The 15,619-nt window shown below is 39.1% G+C and overlaps 1 protein-coding gene across 1 annotated transcript in view; it reads left to right on the top strand.

Annotated features, from left to right (window-relative positions):
* The window catches only part of LOC124805263 (sorbitol dehydrogenase-like), a 99,249-nt gene extending 84,187 nt beyond the window's left edge, over positions 1 to 15,062 (top strand). Inside the window, exons 6-8 of the mRNA XM_047265774.1 lie at positions 949 to 1,127; positions 1,602 to 1,723; positions 14,662 to 15,062. Coding sequence (XP_047121730.1) covers positions 949 to 1,127; positions 1,602 to 1,723; positions 14,662 to 14,815 — 455 coding nt within the window. The 3' untranslated portion in view covers positions 14,816 to 15,062. The remainder of the gene's footprint in view (positions 1 to 948; positions 1,128 to 1,601; positions 1,724 to 14,661) is intronic.
* The last annotated feature ends 557 nt before the right edge of the window (positions 15,063 to 15,619 follow it).

Genomic DNA, 15,619 nt, shown 5'->3' with positions numbered 1-15,619 from the left:
CACTACTACCTCACAGACTACGGAGACACCCTCTCCCATAGCCACCCTGCTCTGCAACGTATCCCCACTCCACGTGGACAACATTTCAATCATAACTCTCAATGATCGAGTTCTCATTCTACTCACAGACACCGCGACCTCACCACCCGATGACCAGCCAAATTTCAGTGTTGCACATAGCCTCTCTCTCCCTTGTGAGTGCGACCTGATGACAATCCATGCCTTCACCTTACCGGATGGCTCAGTTAGCATCCGGGCTTGCCACACCTACACACCGCCATCCGCTGTTCCGCCCGCCTGTTCACGGACAGGCTGCCACATTGTCCGCCCTCGCTGGCTCAATAACTTTGAGGTCGCTCCCCCTCCGCACCCCGCCCTGTTTGAGGTAGAGGTCCCGGTCATGCGTCTATCACCTCGTACAACCACCAATAGGGTCAATACCCACACTTTACACTTTATCCAGCCAAGACTCACCTGTGGTACTTCGTACTGTTGGGGGCGGGGGGGTGGGGAAGGGGGGGGGGGGGGTCGAGGTCATATCGACCATGAAAAACATCATCTTTGACTGAGATCGGACATTCGAGCCGCCATGTAATTCTAGAAGTCTCGTTTTATGTCTCTTGCCATGTACATGTGTATGACTACTGTGGAAACATATGTTTATGTGCAGATATATGTGGGACAGTTTGTTCAGTATACCTCTACACCCATCTCGTTCCCATAAAATAAAACATAACTCTCAGAATAACATATGATCAAAGAATTAATGGAATTTAGTTAGATGGATCAACCTTGCTCTTTAGTTTTGGATGAAACTTGATTTGGAATGTTTCAAAGATAGACATTTGACTAAAACTGGTGACAGTAACAGAACATGTTTAAGAAATGTATATTATTAAATAATTTCAAGAGTTACTTTAATCCCTGAATTTACATCTTATATTTCAGATGTTGTTGCTCATCGGCTTGAGATAGCAAAGACATTTGGTGCAGACTACACACTTCAAGTCTTCCCTGGTGAAAGTGTAGTGCAACAGTCAGCTAAGATATGCTCCCTGCTGACTAAGGCTCCAGATATCACTATTGACTGTTGTGGAATAGAATCTACAGTCAGACTGGGCTTAGAGGTACATTAAATACACATTTTATTCATCATAAATACCAGACAGACATGTTTTCTTCACTTGTTCGACTGAAATTAAATTTAACTTTTAAGCAATGAAATACCTGTGTTTGGCAGTAAATAGGAAAAGGAAACATAAACTCACTTCTCTTTCCTTTCTTAGAGTGTAATTATGTTTTGATACAAAAGTTACGATGATATATCGGCAGTTTCAATCAAAACAAGTCAAACTTGGTACTGTATGAAATGAAAATTTCTATGTTCCACTTACTATTAAACATTTTACTTTCTTAATTTATGAACTCTATTGATTTCTTACCAAACATTTTTAATATTATTTTCACATTCTGTCCCTGACAGTGAATTCAAGAAATGTTATTTGGTTGCTTTTGATGCCAAAAATGTTTACTTTAGAACTATCAAGTAAGTTTTTAGTATTCTGAGCAGCAATAAACCTGCCTTCAATTTCTTATGGCAGGCAACTTGCACTGGTGGAAAACTGGTTATTGTTGGATTGGGTGGTAGCTCCATGAAGCTTGAGCTTGGGAGAGGAATATTTCGAGAAGTTGACGTTTGTGGTGTGTTTCGTTTTTGCAATGTGTAAGTATATAAATGGACCAAGTTCAGTGTTATTTTATTAGTTTCATAATTTAAAACTGTTTTAATATATTCAGTAAACTGAATTTACTTTTTGTGATTGTTGCAAACACAGACATAACAAATGAAATTGTAGAACAACAGTAGTGTAAAAATATCTTATAAATGTAAATAAAAGACACCAATTGTTTTAGTAACTATACCTGTGTTCAACGAAATCAGAAGTATTGATGAGATTTCTTTATGTTTGATAACAGCAATAAAACATTTATGGATGTAATAGGTGAAATACAAGTTCTATTAACTGTGATGGTATATTCAAATTATTGACATTTTTCTTATCTTCCTTTTCTTACAAAACTCGATGTCACTCTCTATGGAGAATTAAAAAACATAATCAGATCTTCTCTTTCATTTTATCTGTGATAAAAATCTAGGTTACAGAAAAGCTGCAGAGAAGTTTATAGAGGCTTTGGGGTGACTCCAAATTATAGAGAATCATCATGTAGATCACAACAGTTTAAAGCTACATGGAGTAACTTGCTAAATAGTCATGATGACAAGTTGTTGAGGTCCCAGTTAGAGAGAAAAAGTAGTAATTTTACACTGTTTGTGGAAATTAAGGTATAATGGGCTACCATCCATGTTGAGCCACTTTTCTTTTCTATTTGTAGATATGTCCTCAACACTTTCCTCTGTCCTGTCATAGTATGTTAGATGATCATAGTTTTTGTTTGAGTGAATTGTTACAAATTTTTTAAACACATTGTGGCAATGTATATGGAGTTCTACAGTATGTAATCTTGTTTACGTAATAAATAAAAACTTGAATAAAGATTAATAATCTATGGTATTAAGAAAAGTTGTATGTTCAGTCAGTAAAAATATTATCTTTCAAAACCTACCCTATATAATTTGTGATAGAAATTTACATTGGTCACTGTATTTAATAAAGCTATTCCTATATTACACTGCTTAGTAATACCTAATGCTTGTTCTAACTAGATCACAGCATCTACAAGCGTTAATATAATACTTTAATTGTCAACCAGAATAAAGTAAATCTGCAACTATGAAACTAGATGATTATATTAGTTCTTCTCCACGCATTTGCCCTTCAATGTAATACATATTTCCCAATAACAGATGACCTGATAGGGAGAAATCTACATTGTGACTGCTCAGGCAATGTTCCACCTCAAAAACCACCTCATTAGCACAAAAATTGATAGCTAATAATCACAACATATGTGACTCTTGTTCTGTGGAGAAAGAGCTGTGGTATTGTTGTGGAGCAGAAACACCCCCCTGGATATCTTCCCAAGATATCCCATAACCTCATCAGGAGAATTTGATAGTATGCTAATGTGATTGTTTGCACATTATGACTATAATATGTTAGCACCACACTATGGCAGTCTCAAAAGACACAGGACATTACCTTTCTCAATGATGGTTGGGTCATTGCCATTTTTGATGGAGGTGAATCCACATGTTCCCACTGTTTGCTTTACTCCTTCACGTTAAGCTCATAGTGATAAACCTAGAACTTGTCCATGGTGATTAAGTGGATAAAGAAATCATTTGCATTGACCTGCCACAAGTGCAACACTGCTAGTGCTGCTTTGATTCAGCAGGCTTTTTTAAATGGGTGCAAGGAGCAGATGGTGACCTCTACTATGTCCAAATGTCATGCAAGATGTTGGAAACTGATCAGTGACTGATTTTCACTTTATTGCCTTGCTTGTCACATGCAGCTCTTTGGGTACCAGGTTCTACACTCCTCTTGCCACTCCCATTTCTTCACAGAGAAATGCTCTGCTACTTCATTCTTCATCATTCAGATTTGTTTGACCACAGTGGCAGCATTAATAGCTTCCAAGCAGTGTCATATAACACTTTGTCAGTATTTACTGCCACCAACTCAGCATGGTTTTTTTGCAATGTTGTTCCCCTTCAAATGAAGAAAAAGAATAAATGCATGATGCTCCACTTTATCAAAGTGCTGTGTTATTCTGTTTTGGCTCTTCTTAAGGCTTCTTTTGGTAATATGGTATTTCAGTGAATACCAGGATTGCAGAAATATATCTGTTAACAAAAAACCTTAATTACATAATTTTATTTGTTCATTGTAGTATTTAAAACCTTGTGACTGTTCTTCATAAACATTAGCAGAATTTTAGAGCATGTAAAACACTAGAAATTTGGAACAATAAAGTGCAAAAGCTGTCAATAGAAACAAGATGGTTTCTTGGATTTAAATTAAAATTTATTGCAGTGTCAACACGAACGCTTTGAAATTAGAGTTTGATCTTTAAAATCTGAGTGATTACACCACATACCCATGCAGTACAAGAGATAATTGTTAGATTTAGGTTCCACATACCATTTGCACTATCAATCTTAATGATGTGTAACAAGTCATTTTGCATTCATATTACACAATCATATTTAAATACTATATATAAAGATGTGAATTAGTAATTTCTACCCAAAACCTTTCACACATTATGTAGAAATAAATTATTCTACAGGATGGAAGCAGTTGCCAAGGAGAAACTGTTTCTGTTTGTTTTCAAATTTACCTTGCTGTCTGTCAGATATTTTATATCATAGGGTTAGAAATAAGAAATTTTTGTGGTAGCATTTGTGCACTTCTTTTTGTGGAACAATGAATGTAATGACAAGACATCAAATTCTTACACTGTGCATGTTTCAATGTGGATTTTCCATTGTTCAGTTGTTTTGTTTAGTTATCTGCATATTCTATGGATCATAAATGGATCTCTTGCCTTAATGTGCTCCACATATAATTGGAGTGCCAAGAAAGCCTAAGATGTGATGGCATGCCAAGTAGCTTCTGTCATACTCTACACAGTGGTTTTGAGTATATATAAGTTGAAGAATAAGTAGTCTTGCAATCATAGTATGACTTCAGGGGTCCGATGTGGACACGTACTACAATGTATTGGTTATGAACTGCAAACTGAAACTGAAAGACTTGCAAAAAGGTATGAAATTAAGAAGATGGGATCTGGATAATTTGAAGGAACAAGAAATTGTTGGGAGTTTCAGAGCAAGAATTTGGTAATGATGAACTGAAATGGGAGAAATAATTATAACAAAAAATGATTATATAGTTTAGACAGGTGAGATAGTGAAGGCAGAAGAAAATTTCATAGGTTAAAAGTTAAGGGCTAGTAGAAATCACTGGATACCACAGGAGATACTGAATGTAATTGCAGAAAGGAGAAAATATAAAAATGAAGCAGGCAAAAGGGAATACAACCATCAGAAAATGAGATTTGGCAGAAAGTGCAAAATTGCTAAGCAGGAATGTCTAGAAGGTGAGTGCAAGGCTGTAGAAGCATGCATAACTAGGGAAGAGATAGATCATGCCTATAGGAAAATTAAAGAGATCATTGGAAAAAAGAGAAGCAACTGGATGAATATCAAAAACTCAAATGGCAAGCCTGCACTAAGCAAAGAAGGGAAACCTGAAAGTTGGAAGTCATGTATAGAATGTCTATACAAGGCAAACAGACTTGAGGACAGTGTTATAGAAAGAATAGAAAAAATAAGAAAGATGAAACAAGAGATATGATACTGTTAAAAGAATTTGACACAGCACTGAAAGACCTAAGTAGAAACAAGGCCTCTGGAATAGATAACATTTCCTCAAAATTATTGAGATCTTTGGGATCCCGTGCCATTACATAAATATTCCACCTAATATGCTAGAGATAGGTAGTAAGTGAAATTCCCTCAGACTTGAGGAAGAATGTAATAATTATAATTCCAAAGAAGACAGGAACTGACAAATGTGAATACTACCAAATCATAAGTTTAATAAAACATGATTGCAAAATATTGGCATGAATTATTTACAGAAGGATGGAAAATCTGGTAGAAGCAAACCTTGAGGAAGATTATTTTGGGTTTCAAAGAAGTTTAGGAACACATGAGGAAATACTGACTCTAGACTTAGGCTACATGATTTGTTGAAGAAACACTAACATACATTTACAGTATTTATAGATTTAAAGAAAACTTTTGAAAATGTTGACTGGACTATGCTATTCTGAAAGTAACAGGAATAAAATACAGGGAGCAAATGGGAACTATACTGCAATAATAAGAGGCAAAGGGCATGAAAAGGTAGTTGAGAAGGGAGTGAGACACAGTTGTAGCCTATTCCCAATGGTATTCAGTCTGTACATTGAGCAAGCAGTAATGGAAACCAAGGAGAAATCTGGAAAGGGAATTATACTTCAGGAAGAAGAAATAAAGTCTTTGATGCTTCCAGATGACACCATAATTCTGTTAGAGATAGCAAAGTATTTGGAAGAACACTTGAACAGAACAGATTGTGACTTGCAAAGAGATTAACAAAAGTAAAACAAGGGCAATGCAGTGTTATTAAATCAAATTTGCAATACTGAAGGAATTACATTAGGAAATGAGAAAATAACAGTAATAGTTGAGGTTTGCCATTTTGGCAGTAAAATACCTGATGATGGTCAAAATTGTGAGGTTATAAAATACAGACTTCCAACAGCAAGAAAAGCATTTCTATAAAGAAGAATCTGTTAACACTGAATATAAATTTGGGTGCCTGGAAGTATTTTCTGAAGGTATTTGTCTTGAGTGTAGCCTTTTACGGAAGTGAAACATGGACAAAATGCAGTTCAGACAAGAAGAAAAGAAAAGTTCTTGAAATGTGCTGCTATAAAAGAATGCTGAAGATTAAATGGATAGATAAAATAAACAAATTAGGAGGTATTTAATCAAAATGTGGAAATGAAATTTATGGCAGAATTTCATTAAAAGAAAGGATTGGTTGATAGGACACATCTTGAGGCATCAAGGAATTGACAATTTAGTAATGGAAGGAAGTAAATAAGGATGTTAGTGGGGTAAAAATTGTAGAGGAAGACCAAAGTTTGAATACAGTAAGCAGGTCATGGTAGTTATGCAGAGACAAAGAAGCTTGCACATGGTAAACTAATATGGAGAGCTGCATCAGACCAGTCTCCAGGCTGAGGACCACTACAATATATGAAGACATGCATGAAAAAATGCACTAACCCACAGTTTTTTTAAAAAATGGAGGAAAAGAGGATTTTGTAAATTAGGCTGCAAAAAGAATATCAAACTATTTTATTCTTTTTTTTTTAACAGAAATTCAAACAGATAAGACCAGTTAATGTGTCTGATCAGTCATAGCCTTCAAAATGTAACTTAACATAATTATTGATTGTTGTTGTTGTTGTTGTTGTTTATTGAGCACCTATTTTATCATGTACAATGATATGGGATTTGTCATATGTTACATACAGAAAAAATATGAATAACAACATATTATTTAAAAACTATCAGTGAACAATCTGAATTAAATATATGGGCAAAACAATTATAGCTTACATGATATAAATTTGTAACAATATAGGACACAAATAAGTTACATATATTTTGTGTATAATGGACAGCAACAAGAAACAATGATTATAACACTCTATATTGACAGATTAATTAATTTTTGTGTGTACATAAAAGAGTCTACCCCACGACACAAGTTTGTATATGAGTAACTTATAAGATAGGTGAAGGCACACTATCTTTCTGAAGAATTCATATATTCACTAACACTGTAAAAACTATTACTGATTAACATTCTTTTGAGTTCACTTTTAAAACTGCTCAGCTGCTGAATCCTTTTTATTTTTAAGGGAAGAGCACTATAGAGAAGTTTTGGGTGGTATATTGCACTCTTGTTGTAATGGGCTTTCTTATGCACTTCTCTGTGAAATTCATTACTCTGTCCTGTTGTATAGTCATGGAACTCACTGTTTAAAGAAGAAAACTGGGAGTGAGACTTCAGAAAGCATATACTTTCATAGATGTAAATGGATGGAAGAGTCATGATTTTACACTCCTGGAAATTGAAATAAGAACACCGTGAATTCATTGTCCCAGGAAGGGGAAACTTTATTGACACATTCCTGGGGTCAGATACATCACATGATCACACTGACAGAACCACAGGCACATAGACACAGGCAACAGAGCATGCACAATGTCGGCACTAGTACAGTGTATATCCACCTTTCGCAGCAATGCAGGCTGCTATTCTCCCATGGAGACGATCGTAGAGATGCTGGATGTAGTCCTGTGGAATGGCTTGCCATGCCATTTCCACCTGGCGCCTCAGTTGGACCAGCGTTCGTGCTGGACATGCAGACCGCATGAGACGACGCTTCATCCAGTCCCAAACATGCTCAATGGGGGACAGATCCGGAGATCTTACTGGCCAGGGTAGTTGACTTACACCTTCTAGAGGACGTTGGGTGGCACGGGATACATGCGGACGTGCATTGTCCTGTTGGAACAGCAAGTTCCCTTGCCGGTCTAGGAATGGTAGAACGATGGGTTCGATGACGGTTTGGATGTACCGTGCACTATTCAGTGTCCCCTCGACGATCACCAGTGGTGTACGGCCAGTGTAGGAGATCGCTCCCCACACCACGATGCTGGGTGTTGGCCCTGTGTGCCTCGGTCGTATGCAGTCCTGATTGTGGCGCTCACCTGCACGGCGCCAAACACGCATACGACCATCATTGGCACCAAGGCAGAAGCGACCCTCATCGCTGAAGACGACACGTCTCCATTCGTCCCTACCTTGTAGATTTTGGTTGTCTGTTGCCTACTCCTCTCTGAATCATCATTGTACCTTGTCTTGACAAGATTCATATTTACAAAGCCAGATATATAATAATTTGTAAGTTTGTGCTTAATTAGATTCCACAAATCAAGAAAGAGCTTCTTCCCTGTGTCTGCAGGCGCAATATCAAAGCATCTTCTTGCACAACACACAATCTGTACCTTGTGATTTTAGCCTTTCCACTATGCCTTTATAATTCCTGTATTCTTTACCCCTGGTTTGTTTCTTCTTCTCAGCTTCTTTGCGCCAATTCTGTAGATTACACTTCCACTTTTGATAATTTCCACTGATTTCCACAATGTGACCAATTTTTTCCATTTCTACACCCATTTCAGTTAATATTTGTGTTCTGAACTGAACACTTAAAATGCTCTAAATTTGGTTCACAAATTTATTAGATTAAATATTGTACAAACCTATTGTACAAACCTTACATTTCATGTTTACACTTTTTTTTAATTCCCATATAATCATCCTTAGCTTCAGTTCATTAACTTTTGTCTGTTTATCATTTGCCATAGTGTTGGCTGTTCTGTTACTCAGCTGGTCAGCTTTTTTTGACTAGGGTGAGACTGGAGTGCTGCAGAAGGGTAGCCTGTTTTTGACATAACAGAATTGATATCTAAAGAAATGCAAGAATTCTCTGTGCTGCATTGCACCCCAATGTGATAGTTAGGGGCTAGACAAATGTAAACATTATTTGTTACCATATCCAGCAACAGATAGCAGTACTTACCTCATTCTTTTTTAAATTTGATGGTTAGCACATTTTTCCAAACATTTCTTCATGTATTTTCAGAAATTCTTACGTGGAGTAAGAGTTTCCAAGTACTTACAACTTTAGTTTGTGTTTGAAGGTATTTTATCATGTGTTAAAGTGGTAAAAAATGTATGGCTGATTACCTTACTGCTTTCTGTCCAATACTAAGGCTGAATGAATAAATCATTTCTCTCTCCAAGTTGTGGCGCATTGTTGATGGCAAATTTCAAATATTTTGAAGGATGCAGAGGGTAGTGGTTTAGAGGCTTGTTTGCTATCTAGGAATGCAGGAGAGAGGGATGGCAGTTATAATAATAGCAGCCAGTGGAAAGTGGTCCTGCTGAATCCTACATGGGGTTGTCAATTTGAAGGGGGTGACTGTCAGAGGAAGGGGAAAGTGTTGGGTGCAGGTACAGTGACAGTGGGTTACCTGAGTCTGAGGTAGGATGATTACATGAGTAGATGATGTGTTGTAAGAATAGCTCTCATCTGTGTTGCTCAGAGAAGCTGGTGGTGGATGGAAGGATCCTGATGGCTCGAGTTGTGAAGCAGCCAATGAAATTTAGCATATTATGTTCCGCTGCATGTTGTGCTACCAGGCAGTTAACTTTGTACTTGATAATAGCTTGTTGGTGGTCATTCATATTGATGGACAGTTGGTTGGAAGTCATACCAACATAAAAGCTTGTGGAGCATCTGCAGCAGAGTTGGTATATAACACATAGCTGCCTTCACAGGCGGTCCGGCTTCTGATGGAGTAGGATAAGCCTGTGACAGGACTGGAGTAGCAGGCACTGGGTAGGTGGATTCAATAGGTCTTGTACCTTAGTATGCCACAGAGTGTTTTGTGTTGGTATGACTACCAACCAGCTGTCCACAAGGACGAATGGCCACTGCCAAATTTATGCCAGGAATAAAGTCGACCACCTAGTGCCACAACATGCTGTTTCACTGATTGCTTCTCACTCCAAGCCATCTGGATCCTTCCCTCCACCACCATTTTTTTAAACTACACAGATAGAGGTTATCCTTCCAAGAGATCTTCTGCTCCTGTAGTTGTCCTGGCCTCAGTCTCAGGTAAGCCACTGTCCCTACGCCCTGCACCCAACAGTTCCCCTTTCCTCCATCCTGTCACCACCTCCCAGTTCATATTACCACATAGCCTTCAGCATGTGCCACTTCCCACTGGCCACTACAACTATACCTGCCACCCCTTACTCCCAATTTTCAAGCTGCAAAATTGGCCATCCTCTGAGCCACCAACCATCCATCCTCAGACACTCTCCTTACTTCCCACTTCCCTCTCCCCCCACCCACCAAACTAAATGCCATCCCCACAACAACCAGTCAACCTGCTGCAAATGGTATTGGTACTGTCAGTCTAACTGGAAGCATGTAGGAGCATAGGCGTGTGTACGAGTGCGTGTGCAAGTGTCTGTATGTTTATGTCCTCTAGCTCATGAAAGGATAACTCTGACAGTTAGCAAGTTTTCCACCTCTTGTGTGTGCCCATTGACAAATCAACACTTCAGATTTTTTGTGAAGTGTCTCCTTTAATCCTAAAGTATTTACGTTCCACTAGAACTTTCCAATAGCATTTGTACTGTCTAGTGACTCTCTTCCTTCTAAACCTCCTGTTGTCACCCCTTTGTTACCATCTGTGATCCATGTCCTGTCTGTCTCTCCTCTATTATTTGTCCACATCTTGTCATATGAGTTCCCACCCATCTTTGATATGTACTTGCTTTGCCCATGCAGAACCACGTGGTCACATGAGACTTTTGTGAGTACCTTCAGCACCAGTCATGGCAATCATGACTGTGCCACACACTGTTCAAAGCAACAACTGGATCACAGTTATAAAACCTTCCAACAACCAACCACTACATTTAACCTCCGAATCTGCCATCCCTTCTTACACAATCCTCCTCTCAGAACTTTATGTGTTTTGGTCCCCGCACAATTTCCTCCTCCTTTTCTCTCAACAAACTCATGCTGATTATCCTGTTCTCACTATAACCTTCTAATGCTTCCATTTGCCCATTTCCTGCATCATTTTGCATTTCCTAACATCATCCCTACCCCAAAACACATGTGCTCCACCTTTCCGTGCCAGTGCATAAAAGCAGAAAAGTACTTCTTTTCCTGGCTAAAACCCAGTCTTACATCCTGTTCCTTAAATGCTCTCTAAACAATGTAATCTCTCCCCACCCCCCACCCCCTCCTCCCACAATGATCTAATCACATAAACCCCATCTCTGAATCTCACTCCTCATTTCACAAGCTACAACCTTCACCTTTCCAGTCCCTATCCCTTACAATCCTGATACTGCAAAAATACCTCTCCATGGCACAAACATCCCTGAACCACCTCTAGTCCATCTACAACAAAGTGTTACTGTGCAGTCCTCATTAAATACACAACATCTCTGAAATAGAAACCCTTGTGGATCAACACCTGGAGGAGCATTCCAGACATCACCTCCATAAACTGTCAAACTGGCTGAAAACCTACTCCTGCCTTGGGGCACCACTATCCAATGTCCATTCTTCTCAAAGCAAACTCCCTTGTCCATCACTCATAGCACTCAGAACCTGTGTAGCTGCCCTCTTCAATTTACCACATCCTTTCAAACTGTCTCCCAGCACCCCCACAAAAACCATAACTCAAGCAAGCCCAAAATATTGTTGTTAACCTCTCCATGAAAAACCTCAGTTCCACAGAATTTTGATCCTACCTGAAGGCCTAACATTCAGGTCTACCCCCAAATTTAACCACACTGGACTTGTCAAAGGCCTAATCTCCTTCTCCTAATCCCTACAGTGAAAACACTTCTTTGCCACCAACCCATCCAACGAAAGCTAAACCAATCCCAACATTAAACCTTGCTCTCCCAGTTTATACCACAATCCAATAATGACTCCTGCACCTCCCCCTCCCACTTAACCACTTTGTAATCAGCTTTCAGGAGCTCTTTACCTCCAATTGGCCTTACAGTCCTTCCCAAGCTTGTTTACTCAGAATGCTAACCTTTCAGCAAATGGAAGGACAGCCATACACAACCTGAAAACAGATCCAGACCTAATCATCTTCCCTGCAGACAAAGTATCCACCACTGTTAAGAGTTGCAGTGACTACCTGATGGAAGACCTCTGCAATCTGTCTGATTCCTCCACCTACAAGCTCTGCTGGAGTGATCCCATCATGGAATAAAAATATAAACTCCAAATCCTACAGAAAACTATAGGCTCTTCCCAGAACATCTCACCTGAATCCATCTCCCTTCTCATCCCAGCAACACCCTGCACATGCACCTTCTATGTGCTCCCCAAAATTCGCAAACCAAACAATCCTGAATGCCCCTTTGTAGCTGTATAATGTGCCCCCACTGAAAGAATTTCCACTCCTGTTGAAAAACACTTCCAACCAATTGCTGAAACCTAGCCTCCCACATCAGAGATACTAGCCACTTCCTTCACTGACTTTCCACCATTCTCACACCTTTACCTCCCATATCCTTATGTGACACTGCTGATGCCACCTCCCTGTACACCAACATCCCTTATGCCTGTACTCTTGTCATTGTTGAACACTACCTCTCCCAACACCTTTCAGACTCCAAACCAACTATTTCATTCCTTATACACCTTACCAACTATATCCTGACCCACAACTACTTTTACTTTGAAGGGAAGGTCTACAAACAAAGTTGCAGCACAGCCATGGACACCTGCATTACTGCCTCCTATACCAATCTGCTTTAGGCCATCCAGAGGATACCTTCCTAACCTCCCAAAACTTCCAACACGTAGTCTGTTCAGGTTCATTAATGGTATCTTCATGATCTAGACTCAGGGCCAAGACACCCTATCCACATTCCTTCACAACCTCAACAACATTTCTCCAATCTGCATCACCTGGTCATCCACTACCCAACGTACCACCTTCCTGGATGTTGATGTCCACCTTGCTGATGGCTCCATTCACAACTCTGTCCACATTAAACCCACTAACCACCAACAGTAGCTGAATTTTGACAGCTGCCATCCCTCACACACACAAAAGAACCCCTCTCTTGTAGCCTATCCATTTGTGGACATCATATCTACAGTGATGACAAATCCCTTGTCCAGTATGCTGAAGGCCTCATAAAGGCCTACACAGACAGACAATACAAAGGCCTAGCTCATAAACAGATTTCCCATGGCATAACCTTACAGACTCCCAGTCCTGCCACCACCCCCCAAGAATTAACTACAAAGAGCACTCCCTCATCACCCAATATCACCCAGGACTGGAATAACTGAACCATCAGTGGTGTTCTGTTACCCAACAAACCTACACACATCCTAGTCCATATCCATGCCACACCCACTCCAACTCCTTGCCACAGGTATCAACTGTGGCAGACCAAGGTGCAAGATCTGCCCATCCACCCACCCAGTACCACCTACTCTAGTGCTGTAATAGGCTCCTCATACACTATCAGAGACTGGGCCACTTGTGAAAGCAGCCATGTCATATACCAACTCTGTTGCAAACACTGCACAGCCTTTCATCTTGGTATGAAAGCCAACCAGCTTCCACTAAAATGAATGGCCACTGCTTCACTCATGTCAAAACAAAGTTGACCACCCAGTGGCACAGTGTATAGCTGAGCATAACATGCTCAATTTCAATGGTTGCTTCGCAAGCAAAGCCATCTGGATCCTTCCCTCCAACACCATCTTCTCTAAGCTATGCAGAGTGCACTATCCATACAACACATTCTCTGCTCCTGTAATTGTCCTGGCCTCAATCTCAGGTAATCCACTATCCCTGTTCCTACCACCCAATAGTCTCCTCTTCCTCCATTCTGTTACTCCCTCCCAATTCACATCCACATGTAGCATTCAGCATGTGCAGCTTACGTTCAGCTACTACAACTATACCTGCTAACCCTCACTTTTGCATTCCTAGCTGACAAACCAGCCTCTATCTGAGCTACCCCCAGTCCCTCTCCTTACCTCCAACATTCCTCTCCCTCTACCCACCCCATGTGACACTACCCCCACCACAGCCAGACCACCTGCCGCAAATAGCAATGGCCCTGTCAGTCTAGCTGGCATCATGTACAGATATAGTTATGTGTATGCATATGTGTGTGTTTAAATACTCTAGCTCATTAAAGGATAACTCTGGAAGCTAGCAAGTTTTTCTTCTTCTGTGTATTCCTATCAATGATTCAATGCTTCTGCTTTGTGGTGAGTGGTCTCCTTTATTTCTAAAGTATTTACAAACTTTGTATATTGTAATATGCTGTATAAAATTTTTACATTGTTAGGCATATGTTTTGAAGAGACAGGACTCTTGAATTTATCTAAAGTTCTCATGGTAATTTATAATCAGAATTTGTTTCTAAGATGACTTGTTGTGTAGTGCTAATGGTTGAGTGGGACTAATATTCTATTTTGTTGCAGGTATCCTGCGTCTCTGGCTTTAGTTGCTTCTCAGAAGATAAATGTTAAGGCTCTGATTACTCATAACTTCCATTTAAAGGACACAATTAAAGCATTTGAGACTGCTATATCTGGAGATGGCAATCCGATTAAAATCATGATTCACTGTAATTAATATCTTACTCAGTTTGAAACTAATCTGTTACTGCCATTATATTACATTAATCCCCTAACACCAGGCACTGCAAATTTGCATCACACAAATGTGATTCTAATAAGTGGAAGGGCGACTGTTTCTGAGCACCAGTGCTGATAAGTGTATATTCTATATGCAACTACCAACACTTCTGATGTGTGCTGCCACCTCCTGAATGTTTTGGGTACTTCTAGAGTGATGTAATATTTTGTTTTTTTCCTTCCATGATGAAACTTATTCAGGTATGAAGGCATTAGTACAGTTGCTGTATTATAATAATCCTTTATTAAAACAGTAATTTGTTGTATTCACTGCTTTAAGTTAGTTGAATATTCTCTGTAAAGAATTAATAAAGATTAAATAAATAAATCATACAAATAAAAAATTAGTGAGACATTTTATTTTCCTATTATGTCCACAGTTTTTATTGTACCGGTGACACACATGTAAAGTACAGCAAACAGTAGATATCAAAAACTATATATTTACTAAAACTGTCAATGTAAAGAAATATACATATTTTTTGTTTTCCCACATATCTCATAAGACACTTTTGTGAGCATTACAACTGCAACTTTTGCTTCTTATGACTCTTTCACTATTGATATCCTTCAGTTATTGATCACACTCTTGTCAGTGCTCAGATGCTGTGTTGTTAAGTATTTGACGGCATATTTCTGCTGTTCTGATAATGTTTTTCCTTACATTCAGTTGTACTGTTCCTGATCTTTGAATTGTCTACCTCTCTCATCATCAATTCCCCTTATCCCATTTTTTAAAAAT

Source organism: Schistocerca piceifrons, chromosome 7 (genome assembly GCF_021461385.2).
Source record: "Schistocerca piceifrons isolate TAMUIC-IGC-003096 chromosome 7, iqSchPice1.1, whole genome shotgun sequence".
Taxonomy (NCBI): Eukaryota; Metazoa; Arthropoda; class Insecta; order Orthoptera; family Acrididae; genus Schistocerca; species Schistocerca piceifrons.
The sequence above is the reverse complement of the archived record's forward strand: the minus strand, read 5'-3'. Positions and strand labels throughout refer to the sequence as shown.